The sequence below is a fragment of the Melospiza melodia genome, chromosome 2 (genome assembly GCF_035770615.1).
Source record: "Melospiza melodia melodia isolate bMelMel2 chromosome 2, bMelMel2.pri, whole genome shotgun sequence".
NCBI classification, from domain to species: Eukaryota; Metazoa; Chordata; class Aves; order Passeriformes; family Passerellidae; genus Melospiza; species Melospiza melodia.
In genome coordinates this window covers 128,587,181-128,613,462 of record NC_086195.1, presented here as the reverse complement: position 1 = coordinate 128,613,462, position 26,282 = coordinate 128,587,181, and the positions used below count along the sequence as shown (strand labels likewise).

The following is a 26,282-nucleotide window of genomic DNA, read 5'->3' as shown; positions in this document are numbered from 1 at the left end:
CAACAGTTTCCATGTTATTACTCCCAGGTTATTAACAGTCTGCTAGAAGTATCCTATGCAGTTAAAAGAAAAACTTCCTCTTCACAACATTTCACTGGGAAAACAGAAATAAAATGAGAGAAATAAAGAGATACTGGCACACAGTCAGAGGAAACTAAACCTTCTTCTAGTGGTATCTCTCATTACAGATTGAAGTAGATTCTTTCATTCATCCTTTTAATCACAATACCTCTTTATTCCTTCACTTGTTAATACTTTAAGAGGCTACACCATTTCCTGCCCTTCTGCTTTGTAATTTAGAACAAAGGTAAAGCAGCATTGCATCTCTCGAGGTAACAAAAGGAACTTGCCCCATGGGTTTTCATCCAAGTCACCCCTCAGATAAGCCAGGTCCAAATGGGCTACACTGGTTTGGGGGAAACTGAGGAGCCCTGTGTAGCTGTGGCAATGTATACAGCACTGTCTGTCCTGGGCTCAAAGGTCTCCGGATGCAAGTCAATCCAGAGATACGTGATGGGCAGAAGTGTCAGCCCAGCGCTGTGCTCAAGCAAACAAACTCTGTGGAAAGGCAGACATGGGATCAAGCTAACACAGCTATGCAATCCCCGTCTGGAGCTGCCCTGCAGACACAGCCACTGGGCTCCAGCCACCCGCCAGACATGCCCAAAGGCACTGGAAGCAAGGACAGCCGTGTGACATTTTTGTTTGCACTGGCACAAGAAACAGTTCTGTTTTGCTGATGGCAGCTGAGGGCCCACCAAGGCTGTGGCACCCTCTGTTACAAACTCCCTGCCTCCTCTGCTGCCTGTGCTTCCTGCATACCTCAGTGAGCCTTGGCCTAGCATTGCTTTCCCTCCCACGCTGCTGACCCTCATTTTTTCTTCATTTCTTGTTAATCAGCATTTACTCCAATTAGTTTGTGATATAACTTGTCACGCATTATAGTTCAAACACATGAAAGATCAAAAGTAAATAAAGGAAATACTGACACTGGCAGTAGACCCAGCATGCTCTCCCAATACAAATACTCAGCGCCTGAAGACAAGCAGTGAACAAGTCATGACAGCACATGGGTATTATTTTTGTAAGCTAACAGTTTGTTTTTCTGCATCATAAAATTGAATGCAGTCCATCAACTTTTCTAGAATTCTTCATTTTTCTGCTGGAAGTTAAACAAGGCCCTAATTCATCTGCAAAAATTTATCCTCCATTTGCTGCCAAGTGGTAAAAGCAATAGTTAATTTATTACCAGCTCCAACAGAAGGCATTTAAAAAGTTCTGCTTTTTCACGTGTGTCACTCATGGGATTTTCAGTCTTCTGGGCTCCTTCTTTCTCCTCTTTTGGAGACAGCTGTCAGGAAAGTACACTTGTCCATCAAGTTTATTCATCAGTAAGACTGTGATGGTCTATTCCTCGCCTTGTTAAACCATAGCAAATAAGAAAAATCAGTTTCAACTTCAAAAAAAATTGTCTTGTTTAATAAACAGAATCTCAGTGCTCTCTTCTTCCTGCATGACGCTGCTTGACAAGAGAAACTGAGAGAGAATCCCAACTGAGAAGGATGGCACTGGACAGAGATAATAGGGGAGGAAAGAAGACTGGAAGTTTCATTGCACCTACAGCTGTTCTTTCAACAAGAACTATGGGTATACTATGGCAGTACACTTTGTTTACCAGGAAGCAGAAGCTGGGGCAAAAAGGATAATCATAGGATAATAGAACAGGTTGAGTTGGAAGGGACCTTAAAGATCATCCTTCTACCACTTTACTCAGAGTGCCATAAAACCTGGCCTTAAAATCATAGAATAGAATCATTGAATCAGCAAGTTTGACAAAGACCTCCAAGATCATCAAGTCCAACCTTTGACTGAACACCAACATGCCAACTAAACCATAGCACTAAGTGCCATGTCTAGTCATTTCCTGAAGACTTCCCAGACTCTATCACCTCCCCAGGCAGCCTGTTCCAATGTTCCTCATGTTCAGCCAGGTGTTGACCAACACCCCCAGGCCCTTTTTCACTGGGTAGCTTTCCAGCCACTCTGCCCCCAGCCTGTAGTGCTGCATGAAGTTGATGTGCCTTGAACACTTCCAGGGACGGAGTGTCAACGACTTCTTTGGGCAACCTGTTCCAGTGCATCATCACCCTCACAGTGAAGAATTTCTTCCTAATATCCAATCTGAATCTACTCTCTCTCAGCTTAAAACTATTAAGAGCAGCTAAACCATATTTAAAAAAAAAACAAAAAAAACAACAAACCCCCCCCCCCCCAAAAAAAAAAAACAAAAACAAAAACAAAGAGGAAAACTTGAAGGCAACGAGGAGATAAGTTGTCTGAAAAAGGGTATAGAGAAGAGCCCTTGCAAAGGGCAGGAACATACTGGCACTGCAGCTGCAAAGAGAGGAACAGATAACTGGCTCCTAGAAAACCCAAAACTTCATTTCTGGGAGAGCAGTCATGCTACAATAGTTTGCCAAAACCATGCTTCAATGTTGGCTCTCACTGAAAGTTGAAGGTAACTTCTCAGCCTGTGAGCTAAGTGACCACAAGGACAGTGGTAGTGATGGAATTTTCCCTCAAACACTGCCAATCTGAACAAAGTGAAGGTATTTCACAATTAGGGAACTTCAGTGAAAATAAGAAAGACAGTTCTCTCTAATTGTACCATTTCCTCAAACTTTCATGCTTGACTTACCCTTAGCTGCCTCCCAGTCCTGCCAAAAAGCCTGTCATTTGCTGCTACCTACAACAAACAGGTTCTTGTTCATGTGAACAGCCTTTTACCTTCAGACTAATTTTCAGAAAAGACTGTATCAGAAACTCACTTGGTGCTCCCTACAGTTCAAGTATTTCTACTTGGTTTTCCTAGTTCCTTTGAAATATTTTCCTACCACTTCGTAAACTCTGTGTAAACAGCAGGTACCACAGCTGAAATGGCAAATATCAGTGACATGGATGATTTCCTTCACCATTCACGTGCTCTGCCTGTCCCTAAACAGTGTAAAAACTTGGAACAGTTTGTAAAGATGTTTTCCAACCATTTACTGTACCAGATGCCAGAAAACCTAGCATCAGAGAAATTATACTGCTGCAGCAGCTATCTAGATATCAGTAAATGCCTCCCCTTGAAAAATAGCTGAAACCTCAAAGTAAAAAACTAAAAAAATACTGTGACCACAGGGCTGTCCATGCACATGTAGCATCTATGAGTTCCATATCACCAACAATATTTACTACTAACTCCCTAACTGTAAGTACTACACATCAGTTAAAAAAAATCCTGTCCTTAATACTTTTCATTCTCACAATTTATATTTAAGAAATGGTAAACTTTGCAATAAATTAAAATATATATTAGAGCTGGATGTACTTTGTTACTAAAGTAGTGTGGTTTTTACCCTGTGAACTGTTGATGCATTTACTGTTAATACAGAGTTGATAAAATAATATGGGTTGGTATTGGCTTTGCTTGGCTGAAAAAAATTATGCTGAAGATAGTGAACATCATGTTAGTGTTGTTATTCTAAATATCTGCAATATTTATTCTGGCATTTATTTAAATGTAGCTTATATGTTGCTGTGTTTTAAATTTGTGACCAAAGCAGTGTGGAAAACACAAGGATGCTTTATCTTACTGCTGATCAAGGCTGGTGTGGTGGTGGGGTGTTTTCTGCTTCTCACACTGTCCTGCCAAGAGAGCAGGCTGGCAATGCACAAGGAGCTGGCAGGAGACACAGCTGGGACTGCTCCTTGTGTGAGTCCCCAGCTGATCCAAGGGATATCCACCATATGGTGTCATGCTCAGCATGTAGAGCTGGGGCAGCTTTACAAAGCGGGGATGTTTGGAGTTAACAGCATTTGCCCTCACAAGTCACTTTTGCTCATGATGACACCCAGCTTTCCTGGAGGCGGCAGAACCTGTCTCCCCATGGGCAGTAGTGAATGAATTCCTTGTTCTGCATTTGTTGTGCTTCACCTATCCAACTGTCTTCATCTCAACCCATGATTTTTCAAACTTTTCCCCTTCCAATTCCCTCCCCCACATCAGACTGGGTAAGTGAGGGAGACTTACTGAAGTAAGTTAGCTGTGTGGAGCTAAGCTGCTGACATGATATAAAAGACAACATACCACAACACAAAAAAAGATTCTACAGGTAAAAGCATGGATAATGAGCTTTTATTTTGAAAGTGAAACTTTATTAATGCATTTAGAAGATATGTCTTGTCCAGATTCTGACAACAGTTTATTGCAAACAGCTAAAGAGGTTTGTCCACCAACCCTTTTGATAATCACACCACCCACATGTTTCAAAGTTAAAAATGGTTAATTGATTAGGATTCTGATTATTTCTTTTAATTTGGTGATGATCCACTGGCCACAATTTTACAGCCTTGAACATAATGCCATTCCCTATATTTACTTACCTTGGAGATGGAATCTGAAAGCTCCATATCAAAACTCGGAGGCATTCTTATGACTCAGGAGGCATCCATGCTCATTTCTGCAACTTGAAAGTCTCAGTTTCTTGGCTTTTTCGAACAGATGAAGGAAACAGCCACATTGGCTATCTCTAGGGAACAGAAAACTGTGCATATCCAAAAACCACACAGCAGAACCAATTAGATATTAGTGCATGGTCTTCTGAATCATGCATTTTTCACTGGACTAGACATAGGCTTACTTTTGTGTACTGAAACAACTGCTAATACTAGAGAGAAGTTGAGAAGAGGAATGTCAATGATTTAATGACTTTAAACTAAAGTTTGCTTCTCTGGTGGATTTTAAAAGGCAATTAATGACCAGGTCTACGTTCAGTCTGGTTAATTACTAGTTCCTGTCTTTTCCTCTATTGTTGCTATTTTCTCTCTATTCCAGTTCCGAGGTTTTCTGTTCACATGCATTTATTGGTCTGTCCTTGAGTATGATTGCAGAGACCAAATTCCCACACAGACAGGATACAGGTCTCTGCAGCAGAATTGTGCCAGTACGAAGTATAAGGATTAATGTCAGGTTGGTTCTTTGTGTTGTGATGGAATCTATAACAAAGAATCTTTAAGGCTGGGAAAGATTCAAGATCATCGAGACTGATCATTAACCCTGCACTGCCAAGCCCACCACTAAACTGTGTCCTTAAGCACCATATCACTATGGGAAGAGAAAGAAACCCAAACTGCTGGTCCAGTTAGGGATTATGCGCTGAACTCCTGTGTGTATACGTGTATGCGAACGCACAAGATGCGCAGCTGCACGTCTGAGAGTTTCAACGGTGCTGGATGCACCCAGCTCCCAGAGACAAACTTTCCGTAAACTTCAGAAACCGCAACTGCCGCGACCCCTGTCCGCCGGCTGCGGAGCCTATTTCAGCCACCCCCGCCCCGGGCCCGCCCGCAGCCGCCCCCAGCCCGGCGGTGCCGCCCACCCCGCAAGAGGAGCCGCTGCGCCGCGCCCTCCCCCAGCACAGCGCCCGGCGCGGGCAGGCGGGCGGAGCGCGGCGCCCCGGCACCCGCATCCCCGGTCCCCATGCGGCGGCGGGCGGCGGGACGCTGCCGCCGCGGGGAGAGCTGCGCGCCCAGGCAGCCCGTCCGTGGCCGCGGGGCCGCCCGCACCGCCCGCCCGCCCGCTGGCCCACGGAGCTCCCGCAGCGACGCGCTGCGCTCCCGCCGGGGCTGAGCGCTTGCGGAGTGCCGAGTGTCGGCGGGTCGTGCGGCACCCGGAGAAGGGGAGCGCTCGGAAACAATAGCAGTCAATACAAACCAGCACCCGGCGGTGCCTGCCCGGCTGCCGCGCATCGCTTATGCTCGTTCGGGGGGACCCGGCCGCGGCGGCGGATCCCGCAGGATGACGGGTGATGCGGAGTCCTAAGTCGGCGTCGAGGCGGACCACCGCAGGCAGCGATGAGGCTCGGCGAGCCGGTGCCGGAGTGGAGGCCGGGGTCCAGGTGACCGCCGGCCCCGCGCCGCCGGCCGCCCGCAGCCGCCCGGAGCCTCGGGAGCGGCGGGCAGCGCCTGCCGAGAGCGCCTCGCCCAGCCGCAGGTAAGGAGCGGCGCACGCCACCGCTGCCGGAGCGCGGTCGGGTGCGGGCGGGTTGGGTTTGGGGTTCCCCGGCAGGGCTGCGCGGGAGCGGGGAAGCGGCTGAGCTGCCCGGCCAGCGGCCGTCGGGCGTCCCGCAGCCGGTGCCGCCGTGTGTCGGCGCTCGCCCTCAGCCCGGGCGCTCCCGTCGCCCGCTCCGGCGGGGACATTCTTCCTTAATGGGAAGCATCTGTCCTCCGGTACGGCAGAAGGAAACACGGAGGCGAGGGGGACTTCGGCTCCCCACGGCTCCCCGCAGCCATCTCCGCCCAGCCGCTGCTGGCGCACGGCCCGGGCCGCGCAGCACCGGCCCCGCCCGCCCCGCCGGGAGCCGTGAGGGCCCCGCCGCCGCTCGGGGCTCCGCCTGCGCCCCGCCTCCCGGGGCGGGGCCGCAGCCTATTGGCCGGCACGCTGTGGAGGCAGCCAATGGCGGAGGGAGGGGCTGAGCGCGCCCCCGTGCGGCGGGGCGGAGCGGTGCGAGTGCCGCGGCAGATCCCGGAGGAGCCGGGCCGGCCGTGCCTCTCTCTGTCCGGCACGGGCAGGGCACGGTGAGTCCCGGCCGCCGGCCCTTCCCAGCCCCTCACGAGGCGCTGCATCCCCCTCTTCACCTCAGTGAGCATCTCCCGAAAGGGACAAAAGGAATCTGAATGAGGAGGAGTGTTTTGTAGAAGGATTTTCATTAAGGAGAATATAAGGGAAACAGCACCTGAAAATTCTTAAACAAATTACAAGCTATTTGTCTTGTAAAGAATGCTAAGCATCCCATTAACTTGACCACAGATATTTGGGAAAACTCTTCATCCAACGAGCCTCTTCTTTGAACTGTAATAGTTTGCACATGGTAATCTTAAGGAAAAAATGTGCAATCTTGTTGCTTCCAGATCTGAGAAAATCTGAATTTTATACTACAAGCAAATAACTAATGGAACTAATAATACCTGGTACAAGTGAATTCTGTTATTTTCACAGTGTTGTACAAAAGCAGGAATATTAAATGTCTGTTACTAATAGCAGCCTGCGTTCCTGAATGACTTTAATTTTAAAAGCTTTCAAATTCTTCTGTTGATAGGAATAGGAATAGAAGTGTTTTAAACTCACTTGTCCAGAGTTGGGGTGCTTAATTGGTAATAAGACATGACATAAATGATTTGATTTTCAGAAATTACTAGTGCTCCAACTCAGTAACACCTGTGTTTTCTTTTCTGTGCTTCTTTAAATGACTCTCCATGGTTGTAGCCATTCAGACTTCGACACACAGTTCCAAAAATGTGAACTTGAGTATTGGTAGACATACTATAAACTTTTCCTCTGAGGTCTGTGCTTATGCTTTTAAACAAATTGTGTAGTTTTATCATTTCTGATTGGTCATAATACCTGTTTGGTTTAGATTGCAGTGTTAGAGTATATCCAACATCACAGAGCAACCCATGGCAAAGGATGACAGAGTCTAGATCTATGGCCAACCAATTCTTTCTTTCACTTTCTATCACAATCATTCCCCATATCTATTACGAATGAGAGTCTTTGAGCCACATTTTACCCTACCAAAAGTTAATAATGTAATAATGTGTCTAAATATTAGGCAGCTAGGTGATGTGAGTTTGCTAATTTGGGACCTAATGAACCTCAGTTGTACTATTTCTAGTCATCTGGTGAGGTACATAACTGATATTATTCATCTTCAAGTGATTATGGCTTGGGGTTTTTTTTTTTTTTTTTGTTCATTGACTGTAGAGGGAGCCCTGGCAATTTGCTTGAGCTAGATATGTCCCTAAAAGTTTTTTAGTTTTTCTGTGAGATGAGTACTATTCTTGGTGTTCAGAATAAGCCTTATAAAACCTATTACCATAGGGAGATAGCATAACTTTTTTAGAATAGGTATTTAGTAGAAGTGAGTAATGGGTGGAAAATTGACACTGAAATAGAAGACGACATGGAATAAAGAAAATGGCTTTCCAACTGAACTTGGCCTTGGTTGTCTAAAGACTTTCTGGACAATGCAGGTAATCACAAGGTATAGAAAGGGTTTAAAATATGTAAAGAGTGCATAAAAGTTTTAAAAATTAGTAATTTCCTCTCTCTTTTCTTCCTGCCCCCCACCGACGCAGGAGTTGCCCGGCGAGGGGAGGCGCCAAGATGGGGGAGCGGGCGTTGGCCGGGGCGCTGTCCGCGGTGCTGCTGCTGCTGCTGGGGCTGGCGCTGCCGCGGGGCGCCCTGGGCTGCCCCCAGCCCTGCGCCTGCTACCTCCCCACCGAGGTGCACTGCACCTTCCGCTCCCTGGCAGCCGTGCCAGCACGGATCCCCAGACACGTGGAAAGGATCAACTTCGGGTTCGTACGGCAGCTCGGGGCAAACGGTTTTGTGCTCTCAGCGCGGGGGCCTGGGATGCTTCGTGCAGCTGGGGCAGACCAGGATCTCTGGGTGTACTTCTCAGGTAGAATCACAGAGATGGATGCTTACCCATCGGTGCTGAATTTCAAACGCTACAGCTGCTGGCATGGAGGAATTAGCTTAGCCTTTTTGTTTCAAACAAAAGTTACTATTATTTTCAAATAAATCTTTATATCGCGTTGTGAGGTTTTTTTTGGCACATAGAACATTTAGACTTTTAGACTGTATAAAAAAGATATTTAATTAAATGTATTATGAGATTTCTACAGATTATGGAATTTTATACCTGATTTAAAAAAACTAAAAACACAGTAGGAGTAAAATTCTATGATGTAACCCAAGAGCCTTTTGGAGAACAATGAGATACAGCATATCTTAAATGAATACAGTAGAAAGAGATTTGATGCATTGCCTTTGGAGTTGTGGTTTTGTTGCAGTTTTTTTTTAAGCCACTAAGCGCAGTATAAGCCTATTTTGAGAAGAGATTGCTCAGACTCCAACTCGCTGTTCTCTGCCAGGATATTGCCAACTCACATCTGTCAGATTTTGAGACAAGAAGGCAGGGACTGTTGTTAGGCTTCATATCACAAAAGTACAATGTTGGGTCATTGTGTGACATGAACAGTGCAAGAGTTGTAGTCCTCTTTTCTTGGAGTCAGGGCTGCCCCACTACCCATGATGAGTTCACCCTGACAACCTCATGGCCTGCTGCAACTGATCATGCAATGACTGGCAAGAGTGATCTATTGGTTAGAGTTTTTTATTTCTTGCTTCTCTATAGTTAAAATTTTTATCCACCAACATTTTATCCACCTAAAGCCTAATTTTATTCTCAAAATGCTCTTGTGCTTATTAAAGCTACATTAAAAAAATATGTACTCAGATCACTCAATTGCTTTTGAAAACGGGATGTTGGCTTTTAAGTTACTAAGGCATTTGGGCTGTTTTTTTAGTAAAGTTTATATATTATTTGATATACTATTAGCATAAAAAACATTTCCTCCCTTTGTATATCATCACTACAAATGACGTTTTCTGAGTTATGTCCTTTCCCAGGAAGAAACTGGGAACTGCCTGTTGTTACACTTTCACTTTGAAAGAGTACCTTTATCATATTACTGTTTTAAGTGCTATACATTTAGAGAGTGAAGATTTTTTTTCTAACCGTTAATTATTCAGGAAAATTTTTTATTTAGACAAGTTAATATTTTTTTTCGAAGGACTGATTTTGAAATAAGGAATTTTAATAAGATGTTTGCTATAAGCTTAGTGGATCTGCAGAAGGACTAAAAATACTAATATAGTATTATAAAATTTTAGCAAATTAAGGATCTTTAGATAGATAACATAGTGAAGATCCAAAAGTATTTTCTCCATATTCAAAGTATGTTAATTTCATGCTGTGTCTTCTCTTGCTTTCTAGAAAATGCAAGAAATTGGAAAAAAAATCTCTAAAATTCTATGCTTAGTTTTAAGACTTCGTGCGTAGATTAGATACTACATTTAATTTTCTGTATACATATGAAAAACACAAATGTAGAGCTAGGCCATCAAATGTAATTCTTCCAAACTGGTAAATAAAGCCTGATTTGCTTGTCCAAAGCAAAACTGATTAATTTTCAAAGAGTAGATTTTTCTGTATTCCTTATCTAAGAGGAGTTTCAAGGCTCAAATGATGGAATTGGAAGGTCAATTCCTAGATCTTCTGTATTTAGTTAATGTAGCCAATTACATGTTGTAGCAGTAAGTGAAGCAGGATGTGACTTACTGCTTCTTGTGCTGTTTGGGAGATAACCCATTTTTAATGTTTACTCTCCTAATCTCTATGTATTTATTTTTAAATGCTGCTTTGGCAGCACTGCAGCTTGTCTAGTTTGCCAGGCTCCATAGCATCATGGTTTGGCCACAGGCCATTAACTTATTTCCATTCTATAAACTGAGCTGCATGGAAAAATATACTGACAACTATTAGAACTTAAATGCCTATTTATTACTTTTACTCCTAATTTATGGTTAAAGTGTCACAAAGTCAGTTGAAAGAAATTGTAGTGTAAACATGAGCTAAGTATGCTTGGGCCTTGTAAGAGTCTTTCAGTAACTTCTGGCCTTTTGACAATGTGTTAAAGTCCCTCCAGTTTTTCCTGAAAGTTAGATTATACTAATTTTACATTTTCAGTCTGTGACAGTCGTATAAATTGTAACTGCATGTGTGACTTTTTTTCCCCCAGGTTCAACAGTATACAGTCTATATATGAAAACTCCTTTGCAGGACTTACAAAACTGGAATTGCTCATGATACATGGAAATGATATTCAGAATATTCCTAATGGTGCTTTGAAAGATCTTGTGTCTCTACAGGTAATGCTTATGTTTTCCTAAATTTCAAAACTAACTTCAATGAAAAACTGAAAATATAACTAAATGTTCTTTATAGTGCCTTTTAAGGATTAACATACAATTTTATTCCAAAATACATTGGATATCTATTAACTATGCCTATGTCTAACTTGATAATGCCAACTAACACTCAGTTTTATTCTACCTCTGACCAACATATCATTTTTCAGTGGTGCAAAAGATTTGAATGTGGGAGGAAAAAAATTACTTGATTGCTATTCTATTTGGATTTAGACAATAAAAAGAATCTCTGGTTCTTTTTTTTTAATTGATGTTTGTTTTGTTTTTTTTGTTTAGGTTTTCAAAATTAGTTACAATAAATTGAAAGCCATAACTGGCCAAACTCTTCAAGGACTTTCAGGCTTAATGAGACTGCACATGGACCACAACAGAATTGAGTTTATTCATCCAAATGCTTTTAATGGTTTAACCTCTCTAAGACTTGTCCACCTGGAAGGAAATTTGCTCCAGCAGCTTCACCCCAACACCTTTTCAACATTTATGGTCCTTGATTACTTCAAATTGTCAACAGTAAGACATCTCTACCTATCTGAAAATGCCCTTAGGACCTTGCCTGCAGGGATGTTTCAAGGCATGCCACTGCTGGAAAATCTTTACCTTCATGGAAATCCATGGGACTGCGACTGCAGTTTGAAGTGGCTCCTTGAATGGAATGAAGTTTCTGGAGGTAGGAGCATAGGCTACCAGTGTTTATTGAACTCCTAATGTTGATTTTTTTTGTCTTCCTGTTCTATGTGTTGATGGTTTTGTTATTTCCTAAGTGTTACTACCTACATGATGTCTAAGTGCAGTATTAATTAATGTTACCGTTCAATAAATATGTGTGTTTAAAAAACACTGTAAAAAACAAGCGGTTTTCTTTCATTAGATAAAAATATGTATTTAACAGCAAAGAAATTAGCCATTACATTTGGGATGTTGGAAGTGGTAGTGAAGTTTATAACTGGAAAGGAAGTTTATAACTTTTTACTGCATTTTCTTGCACAGCAGTGTGCCTTTGGTAAGGGCTGCCAGTTGTCCTCAGCCAACAAAGCTGCTGACTGTATCCTCTCATGGAAGGTGGTAACATTGGATTTGAACTTGTTTGTCCGAGGAAGGAAGGAAATCAGGTTACCAAATTCATGATTAAGCCCTCTAATTTTGAATCTATTAACATCAAGGCTGTAATATGCATTCTTCATGTCCATCTGTATTTCTTCATTGACCACAACTTCATTTTATGATGGAGCAAATAATATATTAAGTATTTTCACGTGCTTACAATGTATTTATTTTCAACCATGTATTTTTTAATGAAATAGCTTGTCTATCTTTGTTCAGTCTTAGAGATGAGAAAAGTATCCCAATGTCTAGGCTAGAATGCTTCTGATTGTGTTCAGAAGCAAAAAAGAGAGTTTTATAATGCTTCTGTATCAGGAATACACTAAATGAGGAGGGGTTTGAGTGTCAATTTTTAGTTTGGGTATCTCAGTGTAGCAGAAGAGCTGATGTCACACCAGAGCTTCTGCTAAATTATTAAAAGGGAATTGGCATTTAATTGGAACTGAAGATGTCTCAAATAAGTGATGGAGTCCCAAGGTTTATGTAATTATTTTGGAGCACGTATAGTGAATGATGATGGGTCTTGTAATCTTAGAATACATAATTCATTGCAATTTTGCACTTGACTGTAGCACAGTGCTTTTTAGGAATGTGTAATGCTTGAATGAGTAATATAAGTCTTCCTGACTAAACAGATATTTGAGTCATCTGACTGAAATACTGTATTTCACTAGCAACATTTTAATATTGTAACATTCTGTTCTTGATTCAAATTGTGTGCGTATGTCTAATGGGTGTACTTAAGTTTTACTGTAAGTTATAATAACGATATATTAGCTGAACATTCCTTCCTTAGTGCACTGTTGGCTTGCTAGTACTTTTATTCGGTTAGGTTACCTCTGTATGCTAAAACAGTAGCGATTTTTGGAGGGAGGAATAATTTATCCATGCCATTTTTATGTATGACAGATTTTGTATCTGTATATGACTATAACATTAACTTCTTTGGGAATTCTGTCTAGAAAGAGTTATTAAATTTCTTCAGACTAGTGTAGCCACTGCCAAGTTGATTGTGGGCCAGTTTTTCCTTATCTTTGAAACATCCGGTTTGAATCTGCAACTGACAAACTGCATATATTTAATTTTTAACAAACACCTTTTCCAGAAAATTGATTTTTCAGATTAGCAAAGCACATATTTTCCATTAAAATAATGGTATTAAAATTTGACGTGTAGTTCTCTTTTTCCTGACATTTTGCCTTATAACCCACTGGTATATTGTTCATTCTTTCAAAGATCCCTCATTCTTCAGGATAATACTTATTCCTAGAATAACTGTAATACATTTTATTTACTATATGGCTCCAAACAGAATACCTAATATACATTTGGCATTTGAGTGAACAGAGCAATGTAATAAATATATGATTGTTACTTTGCAGACAACATTCTGCATTGACAGAAAAGAGGAGTCAAGACTGTAATATCCTGGTCTAGCTCTCCTTCTCTGTTTTACCTTCTTTCTATTATTACAAAGTTTGCAGTTGTTTTAGAGGTCAGGGAAGAAGTGGCACTCTATTTTTTTTCCTGCTGATAAATAGCTTGTAAGTGCAAGAACTAGTCAGTCTGTTTTGGTAGCTACAGTAAAGAGAAAAGCATTGGCAATTTTGTGTACTGCCAATGCTGTTCATCAATAGAGAAATAATAAAAAGCTTCCTGGATTATTTAATGAGGAAGTCCAGCATTTCTCTGGTAAATGCTCTATTTTTGAAAGCTGAAAGGCCTCACGCCTCTTCATATTAGATCCACAAGTTAGGCTGTCACTACAAATGCAAACTTTTTGACACAGAGAGTAGTTTGTTGCTGATTTAAATGTTGCCTTGCACATTTCACATAGAAACCAAAGAAATCATGGTCAGATTGAGAACTGGGTGCCCATTCAGCTGTAAAACAAAGAGGTGCCATTCTATAAGTCTTGCTTTATAATTATAATGCAATCCTCAAATCCTCATGAAGTTTATTTCATATTTCTGAAAGTTGTCTAACTAGAGCAGTTTTTCAGCTTATTTATGTCTTGTTTTCCTTTTTATTTTCTTTCTTCCTTTTTTTTTTTCCCAGGTGTTTTAAAATGCAAAAAGGACAAAGCCTATGAAGGCGGACAGCTGTGTGCTAAGTGCAGCAGCCCAAAACAACTGCAGAAAGAAGATATTCAAAATTTGGAAGATATTTCCTGTAGGAAGCCTGTAATTCAGTCCTCACTGAGGCAAAATAGCAGCACTCAAAATGAGGAAGATGGTGACAGTTACGAACTCCCTCTGGAAGAACTTCAGTCCTCGCCATGGAACATTACTCTAAATATGACTGATGAGCATGGCAATATAGTCCACCTGAACTGTGAAATCAAAAAACCAACAGGCTCTACCAAAATTCAGTGGAATCAAATCCAGACTCAGGAGATAGATATAAATGCCACAATTGCACTGGATTTTCAATGTCCAATGAATCGAGAAAACTATGAAAAACTATGGAAGCTTATAGCTTACTACAGTGAAGTACCTGTTAAGTTAGAGAGGGAACTTATGCTCAGAAAAGAGCCTAAAATAATCTATCAGTACAGGCAAGGTTCAGATTATGATGCTCTTTACTACACAGGTGTAAAAGCCCAAATACTTGCTGAGCCTTCTTGGGTGATGCAGCCTCTTATAAATATCCAATTGAACAGGCGTCAGAGTACAGGGAAAAAAGTGGTGCTATCTTTTTTTACTGTGTTTTCTCAGACAATTCATACCAAAACCACCAGGCAGCAGAGAAACTGGGTAATGATAGAGCAAAATCAGAGCACAAGGACAGCACAGAGTGTGGTGGAAGGGTCAGAGTGTCAGCTGAGCTGCAGTGTGAAAGCTTCTGAGAGCCCCTCCATTCAGTGGCTTTTTCCAGATGGAACTAAACTGCAGGCACCTTTTAATGACAAAGAGAGTAGGTTTTCCATTCCCAATAGTGGCCAACTAATAATCAAAGCAGTCAGTTACACTGATGGAGGTGTGTACCACTGCATTGCCCAAGTGAGAGATGATGTGGACATAATGCCTTACAGACTTGTTGTGCAGCCTGCAGCTATTCAGGTAGCTGATTCAGATGTAGTGAGAGTTGAAAAAAATGTTGGAGATCCAATAGCTTTGCCATGCAATGCAATTGCCATCCCAGACCCACAGCTGAGCTGGATTCTTCCAAACAGTCAGGTACTCAATGATTTATCAAACTCCTCAAAAGGCTATATGCTGCCCAATGGTACTTTGCTTATTCCAAGGAGCCATGTCACTGATAGTGGCCATTACAGATGTGTGGCTGTCAATCAGCAGGGATCAGATCAGATTGTTGTAAGGGTCACAGTAAATAAAATGGTGTCTGACAGGTCATTTAAACGAATCAAACTAAAGAAGCGCCCAGGTTCAAAAGGTTTGTCAAAAACAAGAGGGCGGGTCATAGATGATGAAGAGGGATCAGGGGCAGGAGGGATGGAGGAGTTCCCACGAAGAAAGAACCGCCTAAAAGACTGGGAAATACCTTTTAAACAAAAAAGTGACCAAGTGCCAGAAGCTCAAATTAAAAAGGGGAAGAAGGGCAGAAGGAAAATGAAAATCTGGAAAAGTACTGATGGAACCCAAGACAGCAATGTTGCAGAAGGCCGGAGAGTATTTGAATCTCGAAGGAGAATTAATGTAGCAAGCAAACAGATTAATCCACAGCATTGGGCTGACATTTTGGCAAAGGTCCGTGGGAAGAATCTTCCTAGAACGACAGCTACAACCGTCTCTGCAACAACTTCACTGCCATCAGTCATGCAGGAGTCTACTCCTGCCCCTTATCCTTTAGCCAGCCCTCCATCTTCAGAGACAGGAGCTGATGTGGTGGATTCCTCTGCTGATGCATCACCCGTGGGTGAAGACGAACAATTGTCAGTCACTGCTTCACAGAACATGGAAGTGTTTTCAGTCCAGCCTGTATTAATAAGGTCAGAAACTGAACCATTCTCCAACCACAGGGCTTTAGAAATACCTGCAAGTATGGACACTGTAGAAATTGCTTTGTCAGGTCCCTATTTGACTCCTGTCTCTCCAACTCCACAACCGCAAGGGGAGCAGCATCTTGATGTCAGGACAGATGATTCAATTGCTCTTACTGAAGAACCTCTAGCCAAAAAAATTGTGACAAACTTTCCTAATGTTCAGAACAGTTTATTCACAGTGGAAAATGTAGATAAAACTGTATCTTCTATATCTGAAGAAAATTCTGCTTTTGCTGAGCTACCACTTGATGTTACTCTCCTTGCTGAGTCTCAGACTGTGGATCTTCATAGCACCTTGGAGGAAAGCTTGAAGTTAAATGAAGGGGGCCCAATTAGTGTTGACACTGTAATTTCAGCACCTTCTCAGTTTGTTGAGATCATCCCAACAGATTCTGTCGGCACTACTACTGCTCCTTCATCTACTTTTCCATTTGTTAGAGAAAAGAGCAATGATGCAAGATACCAGCGCAAAAAAATATCCACAAGTCGTACAAAAATGGCAGACTTAAGTAACAGTTTTCTAGCTGTCACCCCTGTTAGGGTTCAGAGTGAAGAAGAACCTGAAACCCAGAGGAATACAGTTACTCAAGAAAGCATATCCAGCAGTTATGCAGACAATTCTCAGACAGAGGAACATAGAAACTTGGCTATTCCAAAACAAAATCCCATATTCATTTTGCATAGTGCTAATGCTCCTCATAAAACAGCAGAGTTAGAAACAGCTTCTTCCGTGATTAGATTGACCACTGTGGCCACAACAACAACTCCATATAGAAAGACCATGCCTTCACTTATTACTCAGCATGGTAGAAAAAGGCCTTATGGGAGAAGGAGAAGGCCAAACAGAATCCGACAAAGACCAAAGCCTTTGCCCCGTCCTGTTTTAACCACAGAGGCAATGCCTATAATTCCAAGGACACCTGAAATTGAAGCTGTTACCAAAACTTCTGCTGCAACTCTTAAAAGTCCTGATCTTAAAAACACCAAAATACAGACTAGGAAAGAGGAGCGTATGGAATCCACTCCTTCCTTAATTCCTGATTTGGGTGTCACAGAGAAAATTACAAAAATCAGAGATGTTATCACAACTTTCTCTTTTGGGCCTACTGCTTCTCTACCTGGAGCCAAACATGTGCCACATCCTACTAACCCTGAAACCTTGGAACTTCCAGTGACTGAGCCCATCACAGTTTTATCATATGCTGTACATGATGCGCTTCCCACGAAAGAATCAAGTGTATCTCTGAAACCAGAGCAAAGTGAAGTGCCAGCATACCACTCATTAGGCAATGTCTCTGCGGAGAAGGACATGAAAGCAGATTCTAAAACTGTGGATCGTACGGCAGAACAATCAAGGACCACAACTTCTCCTGCATATAGAAATACTCAATACTCAATACTATCAACGAAACTAAAATCTCAAGAAGAGCCTAACCTATTTGACTTAGAAGTTGTGGTTAATGAAACAACTGCTGGAACATTCCAGGTGGCATATCCCACTATGAGTGACTTAAGTATTCCTGTTGGCACAGTCGAAGTTTATAAACACCTATCAGTTTCAAAAGAGCCATGGAAGCCCACAGTATCTGTAGAAACAGCAGCAAAATCTGAGCCACCTCAGCAGTATGAGATAATTACTTTATCCTCCTCTTTCAGCACTGCAGAAACTCAGACTTTTCCAGTTAGAGAGACAAAGAAATCTGTTACTTCCCAGGCTGGGACAGTGCCATCTTCCTTGGACAGAAAGGAATCTATGTTACATGTGTTTTATCATTCACAGACGACTGAAAAGCCTCCTACTACATCCACTGCTTTTATTAGGCTTACAAAACTTGTCACTCTTCCCCCTTCCATTTCAAGCACTTCCCATCCTTCTTTTCATTATACAGCCAAGGATAGTAATGCCTTTAATCGAGAAAGGTTCCCAGAAGCAAAACAAGTTGGAGCAGGTGGTGACAAAATAGTGATGACCTCAAAACAGAATGTTCACCCTACTCCTTCCTCTAACCAGAACAGGATTAGCATACAGTCCAAAGAGCAGCAATTAAATGAGTTGTATAGTAGCAAGTCAAACAACAGTTTACTGCTAAATCCAAGTCTTCCCCATCCACCTGCCGGAATGATACCAAGCATAAACCAAAGACTACCTGTTGTGCCTCCAAAGCACATTCCAGTAAGAGGCACAATGAAGCTTCCTGTAACACAGGGCCCTCTTAGCTATTTTATAACACATCAACCTCTTCACTACACAAACAAACCAGAGATAACAGCCTATGCAGCACATACCATCCAGGACAGGAAAACTTCTGCTTCCCAGAGTGAATCAACTGCCCCAACACAAGCCTCTCCATTTCACAAAACAAATCCATTAACTGAAAGCAGGTTCAGTAATCAGGGTCAGAACAGATACAATTTTAATTCAAGATTTTTTGGAAATAACCATGTTCCAGATAACAGAGGCACAGCTGGGAGACTTCCAAGTCAAGGGATCCCCTATTACCCCAGTTCCAGAATACCATTCCTTTTCAACAGAACAAGGATATTCCCTAACTTAAATATGCATCCTAAACCAGATGTTCTGAGTCAACCAGTGCCAAAAGACACAAACGAGAAGAAGGTTGCTCAGGTCTTACCTACCGGGATTACAGTGCAGAAAGCTACAGCTATTCCAGTGCCTCCAATGCCACATGCCACAACAACTGCATCACCACGGGTGATTTTAAAGATCACTCCTCCAGCCTTTCAGCGCACAAAACCACAAATAAGCACTACAGTTCATCCTTTTAAAAATGTCTATTATCATCATCAAAAATTTCCATCTGTTCCTTACATGGGAGGCATTATGCCACGCAATTCGACTGTAATTCAGTCTTCCACTAATTTTAGAGTACATGGAGAAAGACCTAAAATTATCGCAAAAGCATCTCAAACCATATCCATCCTTGCTGAAATGGATGCTTTTATCCCTTGTGATGCAGTTGGGGAACCCAAGCCTTTTATTACTTGGACAAAAGTCTCTACAGGTAAGACAGATAAAAAATTTCTTCTGCATGGTCTGTAGGGGTATTGCACAGAAGTGCAACATGATCACAGGAATATTTCAAAATACTGAAAAATGCTTCCTGTCACTTATAATTACTGCAGAGAAAATGATTAATTGCAACTAATCATTACAAATAATAATGGATTTGCAGTGTTTCTTGTAGTAAAAGAAAACCTCTACCATTTAATGAGTTCGTTTTTGAAGAATAGTTTTTGGCTGTGAAAAGCAGCCAACTGCTTATTCATAGCAGTTAGAATTTATTACAGCAATACTTTTGAGTATTAACATTGCTACTTTAAATATTGATGTGTGTATCATCTCCATATGCAAAAGGAACAGAAAAGTTACATAAAGATTTAAGAGGGATCCTAAAACAAGGCCTTCAAAAATTTCCTTGTTGTCCATGTTTGCAAGATAGTGGTTAGTTCTGCCATAGAAACTAAGACTAATTTGTGCTATGGATAGAGTCAGAAGATGTCATGTAGGCCCTCCAAAGTTGTAATTGGTGTTGAGTAAACCTTAAATCTCACTTAAGACTTCTGTATTGCAATAATGTACATTTTAAACCCTTTGACTTTATCTTTCTTTTCTTCCTCTCACTTTCACAGGAGCTCTAATGACAGCCAACAGCAAGTTACAGAGGTTTGAAGTCTGGAAAAATGGTACTCTCTTTATCCGAAATGCTCAGCTTCAGGATCGTGGACAGTATTTATGCACAGCTCAGAACATGCATGGCGAAGATAAAATGATGGTTATGCTCACAATTGTAGCCCACCAGCCCAAAATTTTATTTTCCCGCTATCGAGATGTCACGGTGTACTTTGGAGATACCATAGCAATGGAGTGTCAGGCTAGCGGGACTCCAAGCCCATTAATTTCATGGATTTTCCCGGACAGGAAGATTTTGCAGGCAGTCACAACCACAGAAAGCAGAATAATGCTTCATGAAAACCGAACTTTGTCTATCAAGCAAGCAACTTTTTCAGACCGAGGAGTTTACAAATGTGTAGCAAGCAATGCTGCAGGAGCTGACAGCATTGCAGTGAGGCTGCACATTGCAGCCTTACCCCCCATCATCCAGCAGGAAAAGCAAGAGAACATTTCCCTGCCCCTTGGTAGCAGTATTAACATCCACTGCACTGCCAAAGCAGCACCTGCTCCCAGCATCCGCTGGGTCGTCTTCGATGGCACCCAAATCCGACCTTCTCAGTTTGTCAATGGGAATTTATTTGTTTTTCCTAATGGGACTCTCTACATTCGCAACGTGTCCCCCAAGGACAGTGGGACCTACGAGTGCATTGCTGCCAACATGGTGGGAGCTGCCAGGAGAACAGTACAACTCCATGTGAAGAAGCACGCATCTAATGCTAGGATCACTGGGAGCTCTCCTCAGAGAACAGATGTAACATACGGTGGCATCCTGCATTTGGACTGTAGTGCTTCTGGTGACCCTTGGCCTCGGATATTATGGAGGTTGCCTTCCAAAAGGATGATTGATTCCCTTCACAGGTAAGGGAATCAACTATTTGAGGTGTTGCAGGTAAATTGCAGTTTGGATGAACTTAGAGAAAAGCCCACTCAGAGGTTTTGTTCCTGACTTCTGCAGGTTTTGAATGATCCTCTCAATCCTTAAGAAGGAATTTCAAATTATATCAAAAAATATAAGTCATATTTTAGCATAATTTTCTAGAAAGAAGTATTACTTTTGAAAAGTTAGCTTCAAGTTTTTAGGATAAGCTGCCACTGTTTGTCTTTTACAGCAACTTGTAAATGTAGCAAAAAGTCACGATATACAGGTTGTGTACTGCTTGTTCCAATGTGCTTAGTCTGAATACTATTGCACAGGTGCCTGCTTTTTTCCTGGAGAAAAGGGATTGTTGAATTTTATCTCTTAGGCAAATCATTACACACAGTAAATACAGGACAAATAAATCAACTTATAATTACTTAAACAAACACAATAATTTAAACGTCGTGTATAAACAAATGTTACTGCAAAATAAGGTCTGTGCAAACCTGGTTGAGTATAAATGCCTAAAACAATATGTTCTCCAATGTTTGCACTATCAAGTAAAATATCACTTCTACAATAACTGCCCTAACACTTGGTTGAAAGCAAATTTCTGTGCTATAAATTATTCGTAACTCACCTTAGAGCACTATAAAGAGATGATAAATGCATCGTAATTAAAATGCATAATTGGGAACAACTTTCTTCACAGCTGAACATAGTCATATTTTTTTTTTTATATTGACAAAAATATATTTAGGTAACCTGTATATTACAAAATATATAGCACAAAATCCAGACTGCATTTTATGCCTCATAGTGCTAACAAAAAAATACTGTGTTTCTTTTTAATTTTCCCTCATGGTCTTTATGTGAGCTGCTTTTCAAATACTAGAGATTTACTTCGAGAAGATAACTGGCTACTGAGGTAGTTGGTTTTGACCACAATACACCAATTCCATAGCAAATTGGAAAGGAATAATAGCTTTTTTCAGCATACTGGAATTTTTTTTCCTTGAAAAAAGAAAAGCTTACCAACATTTGGCTTCTTTGTGACTTTTCTAAATGTTTAATATTTATACTCAATACCAGAAGGAGTTCCTCATCTTTATTTGTTTTCAGCTGAAGACGGAAGTACTGGACTCCATTGTGGTCCATATAGGCTCCTGTGGATTATATAATTCAGAGGTCACATATTTCAATGTTATAGAATAATGTACAAGTAGTCAGAAGAGTGAAAACCACCATAATTTGTTATTTAGTGGTCAAAAACAGCATTAAAGTCATTAAACACAAGAAAATTACTTGGTTACAAGTGAGTAGACTTCTTTTTTTCCATTTGCTTTTTGGTGGTGAATATCCTAGAAATTTCTGACCACCTAATTATTTACCAGTAGCAATTTTCCTCTCCTATTCTTTTTTTTTTTTCTTTTGATACTGTTGAGTTGTTATTCTCCCACAGATTTCTCTCAGTAGTTTATACCCAAAATGTGATTTTGTAGCTCATGTTAGGTTCTTTTTTTCTTTCCTTACAGCACTTTGGAAACTAGAATCAAAGTATTCAGCAATGGGACTTTGGTTGTTCATTCAGTTACAGACAAAGATGCAGGAGACTACTTGTGTGTGGCCCGCAATAAGATAGGGGATGACTACGTGCTCCTTAAAGTGAATGTGATGATGAAACCAGCAAAAATAGAACATAAGAATGAGAATAACCACAAAGTCAAGTATGGAGGGGACCTGAAAGTTGATTGTGTAGCCACAGGTCTGCCAAACCCAGAGATCTCCTGGGGTCTTCCAGATGGCAGCATGATCAATACTTTCATGCAGTCGGATGACAGCGGCAGCCGGACGAAGCGATACGTGGTCTTTGATAATGGAACCCTGTATTTCAATGATGTTGGACTGAGAGAGGAGGGAGACTACACCTGCTATGCTGAAAACCAGATTGGGAAGGATGAAATGAAAGTGCGGGTCAAAGTGGTGGCAGAGCCTGCAACCATCAGGAACAAAACATACATCACTATTAACGTCCCTTATGGTGATGTTGTCACAGTGGCATGTGAAGCCAAAGGAGAACCCACTCCCAAGGTGACCTGGCTTTCCCCAACCAACAGGCCTATTCCTGCCCTGTCTGACAAGTACCAGATATACAGAGATGGCACCCTCCTCATCCAAAAGGCCCAAAGGTCTGACAGTGGTAACTACACGTGTGTAGCACGGAACAGTGCTGGAGAAGATCGGAAGATGGTCTGGATCCATGTTGACGTTCAGCCTCCCAGAATCAACGGTCATCTCAGTGCGATAACATCTGTGCGGGAGACAGCCACCAGAGACAGCCGGAAACTTATTGACTGCAAAGCTGAGGGCATCCCTGCTCCTCGTGTCCTGTGGGCTTTTCCAGAAGGAGTAATCTTACCGGCTCCCTACTATGGGAACAGGATCACTGTGCATCGCAATGGAACGTTGGACATCAGAGGGGTGAGACAGACGGACGCCGTGCAGCTTGTGTGCATCGGGCGCAACGAAGGCGGGGAAGCAAGACTGCTGGTGCAGCTCCTCATCACAGACCATTTGGAGAAGCCCTCCTTCAGGGACCCTGTCAGTGAAAGGATCACTGCCATTGCTGGGCACAGCATCAATCTGAACTGCTCAGTCCAGGGGAACCCCAAACCCAGCACGAGCTGGATCCTTCCCAATGGCTCTGAAGTGCTGAGTGGCAGTCGCCTGCACAGATTTTACCATAAGAGGGATGGGATCTTACACATCAGCAGCTTATCTGCTGGGGATGCTGGCACCTACCGCTGTACAGCCAGAAACCCGGGAGGGTATGTGGAACGAGTAGTCTTCCTGAAGGTGGGACTCAGGCCAGAAATCAGCAACCAGTACAACAACCTGGTGAGCATCATCAATGGAGAAACTCTGCAGCTTCACTGCATCACCCAGGCAAACCAGCGGGCGCAGATCTCTTGGACACTGCCCAATGGTATGGTTATGGATGCCCCCCAGGCCGTGGGTCGCTTTTCCCTGATGGAGAATGGCTCACTTACAGTGCATGAGGCTTCTGTATTTGACAGGGGCACCTACCTGTGCAAAGTGTCAACAGAGTATGGCACTTCTGTTATGACTGTGCCTGTCATTGTCATTGCCTATCCTCCTCGGATCACCAGTGAGCCAGCACCTGTCATCTATGCCAGACCTGGAAATTCAGTTAAACTGAACTGCATGGCCATTGGGATTCCTAAAGCAGAAATAACATGGGAGCTTCCAGATAAATCACATCTGACAACAGGAGCTCAATCCCGCCTGTATGGAAACAAATTCCTCCATCCTCAGGGGTCATTAGTCATCCAGCAGTCCACTCAAAGGGATGCAGGCTTCTATAAATGCACTGCTAAAAATATACTAGGCAGTGATTCTAAAACAACCTACATACACATATTCTAACATTAAAACAAGTGCCTTTGACTGGATACTCGTGTTCAAGTCACTGCCAAACGAGTGCAATGAGGAGAGTACTGCTTGCAACAATGGCTAACAAGAGAAGAAAAAGGAATTAATCTGCATTTCTTTTGTACTCAGTATGGTAGTAAGTCTGGAACTGAGAAGACTAACATGTTGTAAAAGGTGTTAAAATTGTTAAGACAGTGTAATGTTTTTCATGCTATCCAATAGCATCTGAGACCTAAAGTACTCTATTGTCAATAGTCCAAAGCTATTTCTTGTTCTAACAAGCACCTTAATAGTACCAAAGAAGTATTAACTGTTCATAAGTGAGCTGCAGTGATAGAAGTACTTTAGTAAAACATAATTTTCTTTATACCCTGCAGCGCCTTTTCATAATCTAGGCTTATAGAATATGATTATTAACCTTTCTGTTCATGCTTCTATCAGCTCTTCAAAATCAAAGACTAAATTAGCAAATAAGAGTGATCTATTTTAATAAAAATACATGCAGAGATTAGCTGCCTTAACATATGAACATACATTTGCCAGCTACTAAGGATGCTATGGTCAATTAATTCATTATCTATTTTATATATATTTTTTAATCTGACTATGAGACTAGAAAGAGTAACAATGAAATTGGTCTCATTTTATAAATTATTGGTCTTTACAAGACTCTGATACATTACAGTGTTTTATAATATTAAGGTCAATATACTGTACATTTTATAATAAAAAAATAAAATATTTTCCAAAGAATGTATTCATTGGTTTTCTTTTTTTTTCTTTTCCTTTTTTTTTTTTTTTTTCAGAAAATAAGGAACTCCAAGAAGTGGGAGTATGGAGTTAGGTCAAAAACCCTGAAGTAATGTACTGTTATATGTACTTGTATTTGACCCAATTTCTATTTGATATTTATAGATATTTTAGGGAAGACAAATTAGTGTAATTGTTTGTCTTTTTAAAATTTATTTATTAATAGAAATTTATTAATATTTCAGCATATATTTGCATGGTAATACTTTTTCTGCAGTCAAGGATTGTTTACTGGATAATATGCATAATTTTCTGAAGATTTATCTCTTGTGCTTTAGAAATATTTGCTAGAAGGTGCTGAATATGCCCATGTTTCAACAAAGTATAACAATCAGAATTTTGGAAATGTTAACTTACCTTTAAACGTGTGGCTTCTCTCAGATATTCCTGAATTCTTAAAGTTCTGCTTGCTCATAAAACTTATGGTCATATTTTAGAATATGGTTAGAATAAAAGCCTTATTTTTATTTTCTCTGTTGATCAAAACATGTCAGTAATGTAAAGTGTTTTGCTAATATTTACATTTTGCAAAAGCTGAAATCAAAGACTTCCTACCCCACAAGATTATCCAGTTTAGAAAATAGTAAGCTCTTGCAAAATGTATACTTATCATAATGGCAAACAGAACTGAGCTACTTAAAGTAAAAGGTATTTTATTAGAACAAGAATATAGAATTAAATGAGATGGGCATTGCTGAAGATACAAGGGGTACAATTTGTATTATAGAATATTTTATGAAACTTATTTTTAAAAAATTCAGTGCAGGTTAAAAATCTGTGGTTTGTACACAGCTTTATTAAAGTTGTGGATATGTTGCCTAAGTAAATAGCACTTAATTACGTCTTAGTTTCTTTTTTATGGTTTAAACCCTTGGGCCTTAAATCACCACGCAGTGCTCAAGGGGAAGCATGTCCCTTAATACCTGGCAGGGATGTAGCTGCTTGTGAGAGCAGTTAATGAAGAAAGAAGAGAAGCATTTAAGATTTTTAATTAGGTTGCCCATGTGGTACTTTCTAATCTGGCTATTTCCTTGAACATATCAGACACATCTTTAGATCCTTTACTTTTAACTTTATAGTAGTTTTCCAATTTGGAAAACAGTCATACAGTATTTAATAATAATAATACATCTTGTAAAAGAGTCTGAAGTCAGCATTTGGCATTGTAGTAGGAGTCAAGCACTTTTAATCATGTGTCCAGCCTTCACTTAACAGTTATGGGAATTTAGAGATATTCTTGGGTGCTGAATTACTTCTGCATATTTCTATTAAGTAGATTTCTTTTTATGTTAAGAGAAGAAAACAGAATCCAAACCCAAATTCAAACATTTGATCTTTCAGGATCAAACAAAGCATCAGATCATGTTTTATTCCTCAGTTCCGAATTTTCACAGCTGCCAATGGAAGTTTTGCAGGCTAAGATATGAAAGATTTGGCTCTAGACATTTTCTTAAGTCAAAACTTGCGTGCTTGCAAA

The 26,282-nt window shown here is 41.1% G+C and overlaps 1 protein-coding gene across 1 annotated transcript; it reads left to right on the top strand.

Annotated features, from left to right (window-relative positions):
• The first annotated feature begins 8,209 nt into the window (after nt 1-8,209).
• MXRA5 (matrix remodeling associated 5) lies at nt 8,210-24,752 on the top strand. The gene is made up of 6 exons (XM_063149979.1): nt 8,210-8,403; nt 10,693-10,822; nt 11,159-11,549; nt 14,042-19,012; nt 19,641-20,541; nt 22,078-24,752. Exons 1-6 carry the CDS (start codon nt 8,210-8,212, stop codon nt 23,987-23,989), a joined length of 8,499 nt encoding a protein of 2,832 aa, XP_063006049.1. The 3' UTR covers nt 23,990-24,752.
• The last annotated feature ends 1,530 nt before the right edge of the window (nt 24,753-26,282 follow it).